Source organism: Rhinopithecus bieti, unplaced genomic scaffold (assembly GCF_001698545.2).
Source record: "Rhinopithecus bieti isolate Rb0 unplaced genomic scaffold, ASM169854v2 scaffold_12070, whole genome shotgun sequence".
Taxonomy (NCBI): domain Eukaryota; kingdom Metazoa; phylum Chordata; class Mammalia; order Primates; family Cercopithecidae; genus Rhinopithecus; species Rhinopithecus bieti.
The window spans coordinates 2,000,105-2,015,830 of NW_016807449.1; the positions used below are offsets into that span (position 1 = coordinate 2,000,105).

The following is a 15,726-nucleotide window of genomic DNA, read 5'->3' on the forward strand; positions in this document are numbered from 1 at the left end:
TCGNCCTCCTGACCTTGTGATCCGCCCGCCTCGGCCTCCCAAAGTGCTGGGATTACAGGCATGAGATCGTGCCTGGCCCATTTTATTATTATTATTATTTTATTTATTTATTTATTTTTTTTGAGGCGGAGTCTTGCTCTGTAGCCCAGGCTGGAGTGCAGTGGCCGGATCTCAGCTCACTGCAAGCTCCGCCTCCCGGATTTACGCCATTCTCCTGCCTCAGCCTCCCAAGTAGCTGGGACTACAGGTGCCCGCCACCTCGCGTGGCTAGGTTTTGTATTTTTAGTAGAGACGAGGTTTCACCGTGTTAGCCAGGATGGTCTCGATCTCCTGACCTCGTGATCCGCCCGTCTCGGCCTCCCAAAGTGCTGGGATTATAGGCGTGAGCCACCGCGCCCGGCCTATTATTATTTTTTTAAGGGATTAAGTTTTACTGTGTTGCTCAGGCTGGTCTTGACCTTCTGGGCTCAAGCAATCCTCCCACCTCATTCTCCCAAATTGTTGGAATTACAGGGGTGAGCTACTGCACCTGGTCTGTAGTTGCTTTTTAAAAAAGAGACTTTTCTGAACTATTCCTGTAATATCTGTGTTCTTTGTCATGTTTGGCCACTGAAATGTCTGTTCTCTGATTTTAGTGGTTAGCTAATGAATGGAGAGAGATTTCCTTAAACTGGAACAACAACAAAATCTTCTAGTCTTTGCCAAATGGCTCTGTGTGCCTGATGAGGCACACCTTTAACACTCAGATAGACAATTTACAACTCTACCTTAGCCTTCCCTTCCTGCTGGTGCAGCGTTTCAAGGCTTCAAGGTCAGCCAGAGGTGAAAAGCTTGGGGCCTTCTCAGAACTTTCCCAAGCATGTACACAACCCTACATAGGCCAATGGCTTTCTACCTTCCCAGGAATTTGTTGGAATATTTCAAGGCTTCAAAAGATATCTCCATCAGATTTTCCTTTTAAGATTTTTTGTTTTTTATTGCTTACCCCAACTGTTATCCATTGCCTTCGGCAGTAGCAACATTAAAACAAGCGTACATTTTTTTTCTTTACAAATGTTCCCTCTTCCACTCTGTGTTAGTCCATTCTTGCATTGCTATAAAGGAATACTTGAGGCTGGGTATAAATAAAAGAGGTTTAATTGGCTTATGGTTCACAGGCTGATAAGCATGGTGCCAACATCTGCTCAGCTTTTGGTGAGGGCCTCATAGCAGAAGGTGATGGAGACAGCATATCACCTGGCAAGAGCGGGAGCAAGGAGGTGCCACACAGGTGGTTTTTTTTTTTTTTTTTTTTTTTTTTTCTGAGATGGAGTCTCACTCTGCCACCCAGGGTGGAGTGCAGTGGCGTGATCTCAGCTCACTGCAACTTCCGCCTCCTGAGTTCAAGCGATTCTCCTGCCTCAGCCTCCCGAGTAGCTGGGACTACAGGCATGCACCACTGTGCCTGGCTAATTTTTGTATTTTCAGTAGAGACGGGGTTTCGCCATGTTGGTCAGGCTGGTCTTGAATTCCTGACCTCAAGTGATGCGCCCACCTTGGCCTCCAAAAGTGCTGGGATTGCAGGCATGAACCACTGCACTCAGCCTGGGTGTTACATTTTTTTGTTGTTGTTTTTGATACAGGATCTCAGTATCATCCAGAGTGGAGTGCAGTGGCACAATCCCGGCTCACTGCAACCTCCACCTCCCAGATTCAAGCGATTCTTCGACCTCAGCCTCCTGAGGAGCTGGGGCTACAGGTGCATACCACCACACCCGGCTAATTTTTGTGGTTTTTTTTTTTTTTTTTTTTTTTTGTAGAGGTGGGGTCTCACCATGTTGTCCAGGCTGGTCTCAAACTCCTTAGCTCAAGCAATCCTCCTGCCTCAGCCTCCCAAAGTGCTGGGATTACAGGTGTGAGCCACTGTGCCTGGCAAGGAATTACATTTTAATATGAGATTTGGAGAGGAAAAACATCCAAATCTTTCATTCAACTATCAGAGATTTTCAGGGCTTTGCCAGTTCTGAAAAGGAAAGACAACTATTCTGTGTGGGGTCTTCCCAGACATCACTTAACAATCATAGAATGGGCTGGGCGAGGTGGCTCACGCCTGTAATCCCAGCACTTTGGGAGTCCGAGGCGGGTGGATCACGAGGTCAGGAGATCGAGACCATCCTGGCTAATACGGTGAAACCCTGTCTCTACTAAAAATACAAAAAATTAGCCGGGCGTGGTGGCGGGCCCCTGTACAGTCCCAGCTACTTCGGAGGCTGAGGCAGGAGAATGACGTGAACCCGGGAGGCAGAGCTTGCAGTGAGCCAAGATCGCGCCACTGCACGACAGAGCGAGACTCCATCTCAAAAAAAAAAAAAAAAAAATTCTAGAATGACTCTTCTTTGGGTAATAAGGCTTGAATGAGTTCTATTCTCATTCTGCTTCCTCCCTGTGGGAAATGTGGGCTGTTACTTTCTAGGGTTCCTGCTGAGCTAGGGAATGGGAGATAGGACTAGGGTAAGTCAAAATTCCTCAAGTCTTGAAAATCGGGACGTTTTTAGTCGGATAGTTCACTTTTCTTGAATAAATCGCCCTTGAGTTTCTGCAGCCTTTGGACATTCGGCCAGAATGTGTGATAGAAAACTGATTCATATTTTTCACAGCGGCTCGTCGTTTGTTAGTTTCATTGCCTTTTAGTGGAGGGTGAATCAATTCCTTTTTGTTTTTGTTTTGAGAAAGAGTCTGCTCGTGTCTTCCACGGCTGGAGTGCAGGCCGCCCATCTCGCTCCACCTGCAAGCTCACCTCCCCCGGGTTTCACCCATTCCTCCTGGCCTCAGCCCGCTCCCAGAGGAGGCTCTGGGACTACATGCGGCCGTGAGTCGACCGACACCCTTGCGATTTCTCCTGTTTTTTTTTTGTTCCAGTCTTCAGAGACGGTGGTGTTCACCTGGTTAGCAGGTCAGTCTCATCTCCGTGACCTCGGTAGCACCGCCGCGCTCGCCTCAAAAGTGCTGGGATTACGAGGCGTCGAGCCACCGCGCCGGGCCTTTTATTTGTTTTTTTTTTGAGGGATCGGGGACGTCGCTTAGTGTGCAATGGCGCCATCTAGGCTCTCTGCAACCTCTGCCTCCCGGATTCAAGGGATTCTCCTATGTCAGTCTGTCTTCCAAGTAGCAGGGATTACAAGTGCCTGCCACCACGCCTGGCTAATTTTTGTATTTTTAGTAGAGACGGGGTTTCACCACGTTGGCCAGGCTGTTCTCAAACTCCTGACCTCAAATGATCCACCCACCTTGGCCTCCCAAAGTGCTGGGATTACAGGTGTGAGCCACTGTGCCCGGCCTGAATTCTTTAATCCACCATTTTGTTGATGTCAACTGGATACAATATTTTTCTTTTTTTTTTTTTTTGAGGCGGAGTCTCACTCTGTCGCCCAGGCTGGAGTGCAGTGGCGCGATCTCGGCTCACTGCAAGCTCCGCCTCCTGGATACAATATTTCTTACCACACTTCTTCCCCAGAGCAATCATGCAAGAAATGTGTTGCTGCCCCTATCTTACAAGGGAGGAAACTTGTTCTCTCTTTCTTTTGTGTATTAGTTCAGCAACCATGAGAGAAATCAAGAGAGCTGTGGTTTTTTTTGCACATAAAAGACTTGATAAGCATAGTAGCTCTGCTCTTCAAATGCAGCAGGTTACAGGCGTCTATGTTCTGGTTGCTCAGCCATTTCTAGACAGTTGCTCTCACCACTGCCTTCCAGCCATTAAGCAGGAGGAACAGGGGAAGAGATCATGCCTGTCTTTTCCACATATCCACCAGTGCCCACTTCCCTTCCACTGGCTGGAATTGGTCATAACCAGCTGGCAGATGGCTCTCTGCCTCTCTTTCCCTTCAAGTGTGAAATAAGAACGTCAATGATATTGAAGTTATACATTTGACTACTGTAACAACAACAACAACAACAAAACACAAAATAACACAGCCTGAATAACACAGAAGATGTAATGTCTCACCCTGAAAGTCTTCACAGGTGATTGGGATGGAGTATGGTGGCTCCATGTCAACGATTCAGGCTCCTTCTGTCTCGTTGTGTCCTCTATCTGCTGGTCCAAGACAGCCCTCAATTGTGCATTCCAGTGAAATGAGAGAAAAAGGGAAAGTTCTTATTCCTTACTTTAAGGGATGACTCAGAAATTGAGTATAATTCTGCACAGTCCAAGTAATGATGTAGGCAAAAAAAAAAAAGAGAGAAAGGAGGCTGGGTGCAGTGGCTCAATCCTGTAAGACCAACACTTTTGGAGGCTGACACAAAAGGATCACTTGAGCCCCGGAGTTTGAGGCCAGCTTGGGTAACACAGTGAGAACCCATCTATACCAAACATTTAAAAATTTTGCTGGGCATGGTAGCAAGCACCTGTAGTCTTAGCTACTTGGGAGGCTGAGGCAGGAGGATCATTTGAGCCCAGGAGTTGGTGAGCTATGATAGTATCACTCCACACCAGCCAGGGTAATAATGAGAGACCCCCCGACCTCCCCCCAAAATAAATTGACTATATTATTTCCACTCACATTCCATTGGCCAGAACTTAGTCACATGGCCACACCTAGCCGCAAGGGAACCTGGGAAATGTAGTCTCTGATTGGGCAGTCATATGCCAGGCTAAGGCTTCTGTAACTGTCCAAGCTGGGAGAATGGATCCTACCACAGGCATCCCTCCTGAACCATAGATTGGCAGGAGTTGCACAACATTTTATGTGATATAAAGTAATGATGACCAGAGGCCACATGGTGTCATGGTTTAAAACAAGGGTTCTGAATCTAGATTCTGATGAGGTCACCTAATGTGCTGAGTACCTGGGAAGACAAGGGATAGCCCATTTCTAAGACGCATTTGTCTCACTTGTAAAATAGGCCAAATAACCTCAAAAGGTGTGGTTGTGAAGAATAAAAGACAAGTGCTTGGTGCACTGCAAGTGCTCAGATCTGAAAAGTGGCTTCCTGGCCGGGCGCGGTGGCTCACGCCTGTAATCCCAGCACTTTGGGAGGCCGAGATGGGCGGATCACGAGGTCAGGAGATTGAGACCATCCTGGCTAACACGGTGAAACCCCGTCTCTACTAAAAATACAAAAAATTAGCCAGGCATGGTGGCGGGTGCCTGTAGTCCCAGCTACTCGGGAGGCTGAGGCAGGAGAATGGCATGAACCCGGGAGGTGGAGGTTGCAGTGAGCCAAGATCGCGCCACTGCAGTCCAGCCTGGGTGACAGAGTGAGACTGTCTCCAAAAAAAAAAAAAACACCGAAAAGAAAAGTGGCTTCCTTTGTAATTCACCATTGCCTGGAGAGAGAGCCAGGACATGTGTTTTCAAAGTTCATTTTTTTATGCTGTGGACCCCAGGGACTTTTTTTTTTTTTTAGAGACTTGCTCTGTCACCCAGACTGGAGTGTGGTGGTGGTGCAATCTCAGCTCACTGCAGTACCTGCTTCCCAGGTTCAAGCAGTTCTCCAGCCTCAGCCTCCCAAGTAGCTGGGATTAAAGGCATGCACCACCATGCCTGGCTAATTTTTGTATTTGTAGTAGAGTTGGGGTTTCACCATGTTGGCCAAGTTGGTCTTGAACTCCTGACCTCAAGTGATCCACCCACCTTGGTCTCCGAAAGTGCTGGGATGACCAGAGTGAGCCACAGCACCTGGCCCCCAAAGACATTTAGCTCAGTGTTTGGTTGAGTTCATCCTTCTTCCTCCACATGTCTGAGCACCCCACCTCCATCCCCCATTCCCTCCTGGATCCTGTTTTTCTCCCAGCCCACCATGAAGAAAGGTCGTTTATCCCCTGGGTTTGCTGCGCAGGAATGCTAAGAATCAGAGGTATAGCTCTTGGCTCCAAGTCACACAGCCATTCCAGGGCAAAATCAAGGTGTAAACACAGCCTCCCAGTTCTGGAATTTTTCTTGGGCTTGGGGCTTGCACCCACACACCATATAACTCACCTGTCTCCCATTCTTCCCCAGAGTGGGGTCAACAGTGGATTGGTCCGCGCCAAAGACTCCATCACCAGCTTGAAGGAAAAGACTACCCGGGTTAACCAGCACGTGCAGACTCTGCAGGTGTGAGGACACCCTATGTCCAACACCTGCCCTTCCTCCAGGGCTAAGTTCCCTGCTTGGAGCCTGCCTCCAGTGGAATGCACCCATAGCTCAGTTGGGGAGCTCGAGGCTCAGAAGGGAGAGGAACCTTCCCAGGCCCAGATCTTCTTTTCCACAGGCTGTCCCCTTGTGTCCTTGGCTAACCTCTCCTCCTTCCATGCTCCAGAGTGAGTGTTCTGTGCTGAGCGAGAATCTGGAGAGAAGGCGGCATGAGGCAGAAGAGTTGGAGGGGTACTGCATTCAACTCAAGGTGAGCCAGTGGGATGCAGGAGTGGGTGGGGAGAGGGGAATGGGAATAAGAAGAGGGTGGAAGAAAGAGGGGAGGAGGCTGGGCGCAGTGGCTCACATCTGTAATCCCAGCACTTCGGGAGGCGGAGGCGGGCAGATCACCTGAGGTCAGTAGTTTGAGGCAGCCTGGCCAACATGGTGAAACCCCATCTCTACTAAAAATACAAAAATTAGCCAGGTGTGGTGGCGGGCACCTGTAATCCCAGCTACTCGGCTTAGGGAGGAGAATCACTTGAATCCAGGAGGTGGAGGTTGCAGTGAGCCAAGATTGCGCCACTGTACTCCAGCCTGGGTGCTGGAGCAAGACAGTCTCAAAAGAAAAAAAAAAAGAAAAAAAGAGGGGAGGAATGGAGTGGGTGGATCGACAAGAGGTGGGAGGAAGTGGAGGGATACCACTCTGGCACGTCTGGCTAAGGAGGAAGCCATCCCTTTAGCCAAGGAAATGAGCTGGTGAGTGTGTCTTATATTGAGGGGCTAGGAGGCCTGGAGCCTGTATGGAAATAGACAGGCTAAGGGTTGGGAGGCAGAACTGAAATGGGAAGGCAGGGCCCTCGCCCTGGTGTCTGACCCAGGAGAACTGCTGGAAGGTGACGCGGTCTGTGGAAGATGCTGAAATCAAAACCAATGTCTTGAAGCAGAATTCTGCCCTGCTGGAGGTAAGGACTGGGGGAAGTCCCAGGATTTGTGGGAGGAGGTCATATGCGGGAGGGACTCAAGATACACTTTTAGGTGGAACTCCCCGCCCCGACACCACCACCACACTGCGCCTGCGTGCACACAGTCATCCTTAGAACCCACTGATAAGAGGGATTCAAATGAGGCTCCAACACCCAGATGGGGGACTCTTGCCCTGCAGTCACATTCAGGTCCCAGAAAGAGACTCGAGCTGGACTTCAAGTGAGAAGGCCTGTCCTGTCCACATGCTCACTCATTTTCCAACAAAATGCTGAGAAAGCTTCAGTTGTTCTTGCCAAGTGGCCGGGACTGGTATTTGACGCCTGGAAGGCTTGGAGGGCCGGGTGGATACCTGGAGGCAGGCTGTGGGAGGTTAGCGGGAATTGGAGTCCAACTGGGCCTCAAATGGTGCCTCCCCTCCCTAATGACAGCCAGTGGGACTTCCAACATCCTGTCCCCACAGGCGTTCTACTTCCAATCTTAGGGAGTACTGGAGCGGATTTGGGGGTAGAGGTGGTTGCGGGAGGAAAGCGGCTGGACGCTATGACCCCGTCCTGTCCTCTCTTACCGACCAGGAGAAGCTGCGCTACCTCCAGCAGCAGCTGCAGGATGAGACGCCGCGACGGCAGGAGGCCGAGCTGCAGGAGCCGGAGCAGCAGCAGAAGCCGGAGGCTGGCCTCTCCCGGAACGGCCTGGGCCCCGCCGCCACGTCCCAGGGCTGCCCCGGCCCGCCAGGGAGTCCCGACAAACCCTCGCGGCCTCGCGGCCTGGTCCCCGCAGGCTGGGGAATGGGGCCTCGGGCAGGTGAGGGCCCCTACGTGAGCGAGCAGGAATTGCAGAAGGTGTTCACCGGCATCGAGGAGCTGAGGTGGGCAGGACCTAGGGGCGGGGCCTCGGAAACGAGGTGGGCGGGGACTCAGGGGTGGAGCCTCGAGGAGCTGCGGTGGGCGGGACCCAAGGGACGGGGTTCTCAAGGAGAGGCATGGGTGGAGACTCAGGGAGCCTCGTGGAGCTGAGGTGGGCGGTGATATCGGTGGAGCCTCGAGAACCTGAGGTGGGAGGGGACATGGGAGGAGCCTCGAGGAACTAAGTTGGGCAGAGGCGTGGGCAGAGTCTTCAGGAGCTGCAGTGGGCGGGGACACAGGGGAGGAGCCTCAAAGATTTTAACGGGAGGACGACAAGCCTGGGGTCTCCAAGAGCAGAGGAGGGAGTGCCCCGAAGCAGTGACCTGAGCAAGGGAGGGACAGAATAATGAATTTTTGAGTTCTGGGCTGCTGGGAGGCAGGTCCAGGCCTGGTGAAACTGAGGTGGGCGGGGCTTGGGAGAGGAGCGGTCCTGGAGGCACCAAGTGGGGCAGCGTAGGGTGGGCAGTGCCTTGGGGGGCAGTGTGTGGAGGAGCCCAGGTAGAGGTTGGGGACCTGACCAGGGAAGGGCCAAGACAGCCAGTAAAGTAAGGGATAAAGGCGGGGCTCTGGAGGACAGGACCAAATTTCACCAAATGGAGGGTGCAAGAAAATTTGGAGACCTGGGTGGGTCTGGAGCCACCGGCATGGTCTCAGTGGGGCGAGATAGGTGAGTCCTGTTCCGCCTATATCGTGGGGACAGATGGGGACCTGTCCAAGCCTAGCCCCGACCCATTCCCCCTCTCTGCCCCTCCAGGAGAGAGGTGTCCTCGCTGACCGCCCGGTGGCATCAGGAGGAGGGGGCGGTGCAGGAAGCCCTGCGACTGCTCGGGGGCCTGGGCGGCAGGGTCGACGGCTTCCTGGGCCAGTGGGAGCGGGCACAGCGCGAGCAGGCACAGACGGCGCGGGGCTTGCAGGAACTGCGAGGTCGGGCGGACGAGCTGTGTACGATGTAAGGACTGGGTGGCCAGTGCTTGGGAAGACCAGAAGGGGCAGGGCGATCCCAACCCAGGGGCGGGGCCTTGAGGGAAATGGGTAGGCCAATCAGCTATGGCCAGGCATTCAGGAACATATACTGGCATGGGGAAACACCAATTAGAGAGCAGGAAGGGTTGCATCAACCCTAATAAGGCCTGAGGGGTGGAATCAATTAGAGAAGGGGTGTGGCCTATACCTTAAAAGGACAAAGGGTAGGGTCAAGAGGGATCCGAGAAAGCCAATTAGAGAACTAGGAGGGGCATTTCAAACAATAATCTACAAAAGGTGGCCCAGTGAGGTGGCTCACGTGTATAATTCCAGCACTTTGGGAGGCTGAGGCTGGCGGATTACTTGAGGCCAGGAGTGCAAGACCAGCCTGGGCAACATAGCGGAGACCCCATCTCTACAAACAATTTAAAAATTAGCTGGGAGTGGTGTGGTGTCACACCATGGTAGTCCTAGCCACTCGGGAGGCTGAGGCAGGAGTGACCGCATGAGCCCAGGAGTTAAAGGTTTCAGAGAGCTATGATGGTGATGCTGCACTCCAGCCTGGGCAACAGAGCCAGACCCTGGCTCAAAATGGTCAATAGATAAATAAAATAACATAACATAACATAAAATACAAAAAGTGAGGCCAGTCAGAGCAGAGAGGGGAGGGTAGGGTGGAGAATCGCAGACCAGATGGAGACATAAGTGGTGGACTAATAATGGGTGGAGTCTTGCCAGGGTTATACCGCTCAAGAGGGAGCTGGCAGCACTGGTTACTCATGCCTCAGGGTGGAGCGGTCAGCAGTGTCTGTGGCTTCACTGAGGAGCGAACTGGAGGGGCTGGGCCCACTGAAACCCATTCTGGAGGAGTTCGGGCGGCAATTTCAGAACTCTCGAAGAGGGCCTGACCTCTCCATGAACCTGGATCGGTCCCAACAAGGCAACTGTGCCCGCTGTGCCAGGTAATGGGGCTAGGCCTGCCTATGGGAGCCTTGTGGATAGAATATTAAAGGAGATGTGGAAGGAGATGGGACATTAGTGAAGGGTGGGGCGCTGTTCATTTGGGAGACAAGGCATTCCAGTGCATGGTAGAAACAGCCAGTCCTGCTGCACTAGAAGCCTCATTTGTTCCCACTCTACAAGGTAAAATCAGTGTCTTGTGGAACTCAAGAGAAACTTGGTATAGACCGGGCACGGTGACTCACGCCTGTAATCCCAGCACTTCGGGAGACCAAAGTGGGTGGATCACTTGGTATCAAGAGTTTGAGACCAGCCTGGCCAATGTGGTGAAACGCCATATCTACCAAAAATACAAAAATTAGCCGGGCGTGGTGGCGTGTACCTGTAATCCCAGCTACTCAGGAAGTTGGGGCATGAAAATCACTTGAACCTGGGAGGCAGAGGTTGCAGTGAGCTGAGATCAGGACACTACACTCCACCCTGGTAGGTAGAGTGAAACTGTGTATCAAAAAAAAAAAAAAAAAAAAAAATGCTGGACGCAGTGGCTCACGCCTGTAATCCCAACACTTTGGGAGGCCAAGACAGGCAGATCACTGAGGTCAGGAGTTTGAGACCAGCCTGGCCAACATGGTGAAACCCTGTCTCTACTAAAAATACAAAAATTAGCTGGGTGTCGTGGTGAGCACTTGTAATTCCAGCCACTCGGGAGGCTGAGGTGGGAGAATCTCTTGAACCTGGGAAGTGGAGGTTGCGGTGAGCCAAGATCGCGCCATTGCACTCCAGCCTGGGCGACAGCAAGACTCCATCTCAAAAAAAAAAAAGAACTTAGTACATTTTGAGCATCATATTTCCAGTGCATTGTGGGAAGGCTGGGATGTGAACATGAGGGGAGGCAGGGTTTCAGTGCACTGTGGGGGAAGTGAGACCTTGGTGTATTGTGGGAGCCAAGGGATACACCATTTTTGGTCCATTGTGGGAAGGTCCATTGTAGGAAAGGGGGACTCACAATACAACATGAAATCGAGTTTCACTAGTGCATTATGGGAAGCGTTAGTTATAACGGCCTTTCTAAACTCAGGGCTGTCTGGTGCCCTTAGGAATAGTGATTCCGGCCGGGCACGGTGGCTTACGCCTGTAATCCCAGCACTTTGGGAGGCCAAGTGGGAGGATCACCAGAGGTCAGGAGTTTAAGACCAGCCTGGGCAACATGGTGACAACCCATATCCACTAAAAACACAAAAATTAGCTAGGTATGGTGGCGGGTGCCTGCAATCCCAGCTACTCAGGAGGCTGAGGCAGAAGAATCGCTAAATCCAGGAGGCAGAGTTTGCAGTGAGCCCAGATCATGCCACTGTACTCCAGCCTGGGTGACAGAGCAAGACTCCATCTCAAAAAAAAAAAAGAAAAAAAAAGGTCCGGGCCCAGTGGCTCACGCCGGTAATCCCAGCACTTTGGGAGGCTGAGGTGGGCAGATCATGAGGTCAGGAGATCAAGACCATCATGGCCAACATGATGAAACCCTGTCTCTACTAAAAATACAAAAATTAGCTGGGTGTGGTGGCACATGCCTGTAGACCCAGCTACTCGGGAGGCTGAGGCAGGAGAATTGCTTGAACCTGGGAGGCAGAAGTTGCAGTAAGCCAAAATCGCGCCACTGCACTCCAGCCTGGGTGACAGAGCAAGACTCCATCTTAAAAACAACAAGAACAAAAAAGAGTGGTGATCCCAGAGCACTATGGAAACCAAGGGACAGCTGGTGCACAGTCCATGCTGGGAAGGTTGCATAGGGTGCATACTGGAAAGGAGGCCAAATGGAGGCTGTGCAGGTGAGCATGGGGTACCCTGGACTTCGTACTGGACCTCTTTATCTGGTGACCGCCCCTCCCCCAGCCAGGGGTCGCAGTTGTCCACGGAGTCCCTGCAGCAGCTGCTGGACCGAGCGCTGACCCCGCTAGTGGACGAGGTGAAGCAGAGGGGCCTGACTCCTGCCTGTCCCAGCTGTCAGAGGCTACACAAGAAGATTCTGGTACCAGGGAATATGGGCCACCATGTCCCACTTTACTTTTCTGTTGGGGCAAGGAGAAGGGAGCCCCGGACTCAAGGGTACTGCTGGTGTGTGGCAGGAAAGGAAGGGCAGAGCTGGGAGCAGCAGGCACTGGGGGAGGACTTGGCCCTAATGCATGGGGAGACGGACAAGCAGTTTGGTGGTGAGTGAGTCACAGGCCAATCATGACGAAACCTCAGAAGGTGGACTTGGGCCTAAAGCATGATGGGACATTGGATCTAGTGCATTGTGGGACACGAGACAGATACCAGTCTAAAGCTTCATGGAATATAGGCCTGATTTTCTCTAAATTTTTAGAGAGGCAGTGCATTGTACAAGATCATTGGGGTCAGCAATATTGAGGTAAGATAGGAGACCCAGTGACTGTAGGTCCCAGTTAGCTGATGTGTTATGAGAAATGGAACCACAGCTCTTCCTGGGGCATTGCAGAATACACTCAGCCCAGTAGTTGGTGGAACTTGAGCCCTAGTGCACTGTATTATGGGATATTGACCTAATGTCCTATGGGATTATGTTGTAGTGGGTGAGACAGACAAGTGAGGCATTGTAAGACATTGATGTGGCCGAGCTCTACAAATAATACATGAGAGGACGTGGGGCTTGGTGCAGTTGGACATAGAGAACTAGGGCACTAAGGACTGTTTTTTGTTTTCTTTTGTTGTTATTGTTATTTGTTTGTTTTGTTTTGTTTTTGAGACGGAGTCTCGCTCTGTCACCCAGGCTGGAGTGCAGTGGTGCAATCTCAGCTCACTGCAAGCCCCGCCTCCTGGGTTCACGCCATTCTTCTGCCTCAGCCTCCCGAGTAGCTGGGACTACAGGCACCCGCCACCACGCCTGGCTAGTTTTTTGTGTTTTTAGTGGAGACAGGGTTTCACTGTGGTAGCCAGGATGGCCTCGATCACCTGACCTCGTGATCTGCCTGCCTCAGCCTCCCAAAGAGATGGGATTACAGGCATGAGCCATCGCGCCCGGCCTTTTTTTTTTTTTTTTTTCTTGAGACAGAGTCTCACTCTGTTGCCCCAGGCTGGAGTGCAGTGGCACCGTCTTGGCTCATTGCAACCTCCACGTCCCAGGTTCAAGAGATTCTCATGTCTCAGCCTCCTGAGCAGCCAGGATTACAGGCATATGCCACCACGCCCGGCTAATATTTTACTTTTAGTAGAGACAGGGTTTCACCCTGTTGGCTAGGCTGATCTCGAACTCTTGACCAAAGTGCTGGGATTACAGGTGTGAGCCACTGCACTCGGCCAGGACTTTTGTGTGAGAGGTGCTGGTCTAATGGATAAGGAGATGTGGGATTTTCTAACTTATGGGATGTAGGAGGCCACCACATGGTAGGATACTGGGGCACATACACATATCAAATGTAGGATAGTTCATGAGCTTAGGAGACAGATGATGGACACTGATTTAGTGCTTGCTGGGACATAGGTCAATGCATCATGGGACCGACAATAGGACAGACATAGGTTTAGTCCACAACGGAATCTGGAGACCAGTGCATTGTGGGATGCTGGGGTCAGTCTCAAGCTCAAGGCATGATGGGAAACTCTGAGGGAGAAATGTGGGCCCCATGGGACCCTACGCTTTGCCCTCCACAATCCAGCTCCCCCTCCACCCCCAGCCCAGTCCAGCAAGCCCAGCTACGCCTACGCTCCTCTCCCCAGGAGCTGGAGCGCCAGGCCTTAGCCAAACACGTCAGGGCAGAGGCCCTGAGCTCCACCCTTCGGCTGGCCCAAGACGAGGCCCTGCGGGCCAAGAATCTACTGCTGACAGACAAGATGAAGCCGGAGTGAGGAAGGAGGCTGAGGGCGTGGGAGGAGGGTGAGATCTTGGGGAAGGGGCCTGATCTCTCCTTCCACTAGAACACCCCAGCACCTAGCCATGTTGCCATCAACTCCCCACTGCCTCCCCACTGACAGGGAGAAGATAGCCACTCTGGACCATCTATGTTTGAAGATGCGCTCCCTCCACGATCATCTCGGCAACCTGCCACTTGAGGGGTCCACAGGAACAATGGGGGGAGGCAGCAGTGCGGGAACCCCCCCAAAACATGGGGGCTTAGCCCCTGAACAATAAATGGCCCCTCATGCTCGCATTAATTCTGTCTGCTTTTTTGGCACCAGAGGGCTAGTGAATTGCCCACACACCATGCACTCCCTCTATGCCCAATGTGATTTATTTATTTTAATTAATTTGATTATTCTTTTTGAGATAGATTCTCACTCGGTCGCCCAGGCTGGAGTGCAGTGTCGTGATCTCGGCTCACTGCAACCTCTGCATCCTGGGTTCAAGCAATTCTCCTGTCTCAGCCTCCCGAGTAGCTGGGACTACATTCGCACACCATCACGCCCAGCTAAGTTTTTGTATTTTCAGTAGAAACAAGGTTTCCCCATGTTGCCCAGGCTGGTCTCAATCTCCTGAGCTCAGGCAATCTGCCTCGCCTTGCCTTGTAAAGTGCTGGGATTACAGGTGTGAATCACCGTACCGGGCCCACTGTGATCTATTTAATTTTCAGCAAACAAGATGTCATGGTCCCCAGAGAGGCGCTAATGGTGGTACAGTTCTTTCAGATGGCGATGGTGGTAGAAACAAGGTTCTGTGGTGTAGTTTGGGTCTGTCAAGTCAACATTTTTTTTTTTTTTTGAGACAGAGTCTCGCTCTGTCGCCCAGGCTGGAGTGCAGTGGCCGGATCTCAGCTCACTGCAAGCTCCGCATCCTGGGTTCACGCCATTCTCCTGCCTCAGCCTCCCCAGTAGCTGGGACTGCAGGCGGCCGCCACTACGCCTGGCTAATTTTTTGTGTTTTTAGTAGAGACGAGGTTTCAGCGTGTTAGCCAGGATGGTCTTGATCTCCTGACCTCGTGATCCGCCCGTCTTGGCCTCCCAAAGTGCTGGGATTACAGGCGTGAGCCACCGTGCCCAGCTAAGTCAACATTTTTTAGGCTGATTATTACTAGATAACTATATTAGTTGTCTATTTTTGTTTTGTTTTGTTTTTGTTTTTGAGACAGAGTCTCGCTCTGTTGCCCAGGCTGGAGTGCAGTGGCGCCATCTCGGCTCACTGCAGGCCCCACCTCCCAGGTTCACGCCATTCTCCTGCCTCAGCCTCCCGAGTAGCTGGGACTACAGGCAACCGCCACCACGCCTGGCTAATTTTTTTGTATTTTTTTAGTAGAGATGCGGTTTCACCGTGTTAGCCAGAATGGTCTCAATCTCCTGACCTCATGATCTGCCCAGCTCAGCCTCCCAAAGTGCTGGGATTACAGGTGTGAGCCACCACGCCCGGCTAGTTGTCTACTGTTGCGTAAAAATACCCCATAAGTATTTTTGTTATATGTTTAGTTGCTTAAGATAACAAGCATATCTCAACTTCTGAAGGTCAAAAATACAATCAGTTAACCTGACTCCCGGGGTTAGCGGATTGGTCCTGGCTCAGACCCCCCATGAAGTTAGAGTCAAGATGTCAGCCAGGACCAGGTGCGGTGGCTCACACCTGTAATCCCAGCACTTTGGGAGGCTGAGGTGAGTGGATTACCTGAGACCAGGAGTTTGAGACCAGCCTGGCCAACATGGTGAAACCCTGTCTCTAATAAAAATACAAAAATTAGCTGGGCACACACCTGTAGTCCCAGCTACTCAGGAGACTAAGGCACAAGAATCACTTGAACCCGGGAGGCAGAGGTTGCAGTGAGCCAAGATCATGCCACTGCACTCCAGCCTGGGTGACAGAGCAAGACTCCATCTCAAAAAAA

At 51.8% G+C, this 15,726-nt stretch overlaps 1 protein-coding gene across 6 annotated transcripts in view; it reads left to right on the forward strand.

Annotated features, from left to right (window-relative positions):
• TSKS (testis specific serine kinase substrate) overlaps positions 1-14,071 on the forward strand; it is a 30,200-nt gene extending 16,129 nt beyond the window's left edge. The window contains exons 3-11 of one of the 6 annotated variants that reach the window (XM_017882257.1): positions 5,982-6,077; positions 6,283-6,366; positions 6,977-7,060; positions 7,655-7,947; positions 8,739-8,933; positions 9,736-9,909; positions 11,798-11,933; positions 13,597-13,764; positions 13,895-14,071. In XM_017882257.1, the coding sequence (XP_017737746.1) occupies positions 5,982-6,077; positions 6,283-6,366; positions 6,977-7,060; positions 7,655-7,947; positions 8,739-8,933; positions 9,736-9,909; positions 11,798-11,933; positions 13,597-13,764; positions 13,895-13,972 (1,308 nt within the window). In that variant the 3' untranslated portion in view covers positions 13,973-14,071. Of the gene's footprint in view, positions 1-5,981; positions 6,078-6,282; positions 6,367-6,976; positions 7,061-7,654; positions 7,948-8,738; positions 8,934-9,735; positions 9,910-11,797; positions 11,934-13,596; positions 13,797-13,894 lie in introns of all 6 variants that reach the window. The other 5 variants (XM_017882256.1, XM_017882255.1, XM_017882259.1 and 2 more) reach the window with 5 other exon arrangements.
• Positions 14,072-15,726: the final 1,655 nt, after the last annotated feature.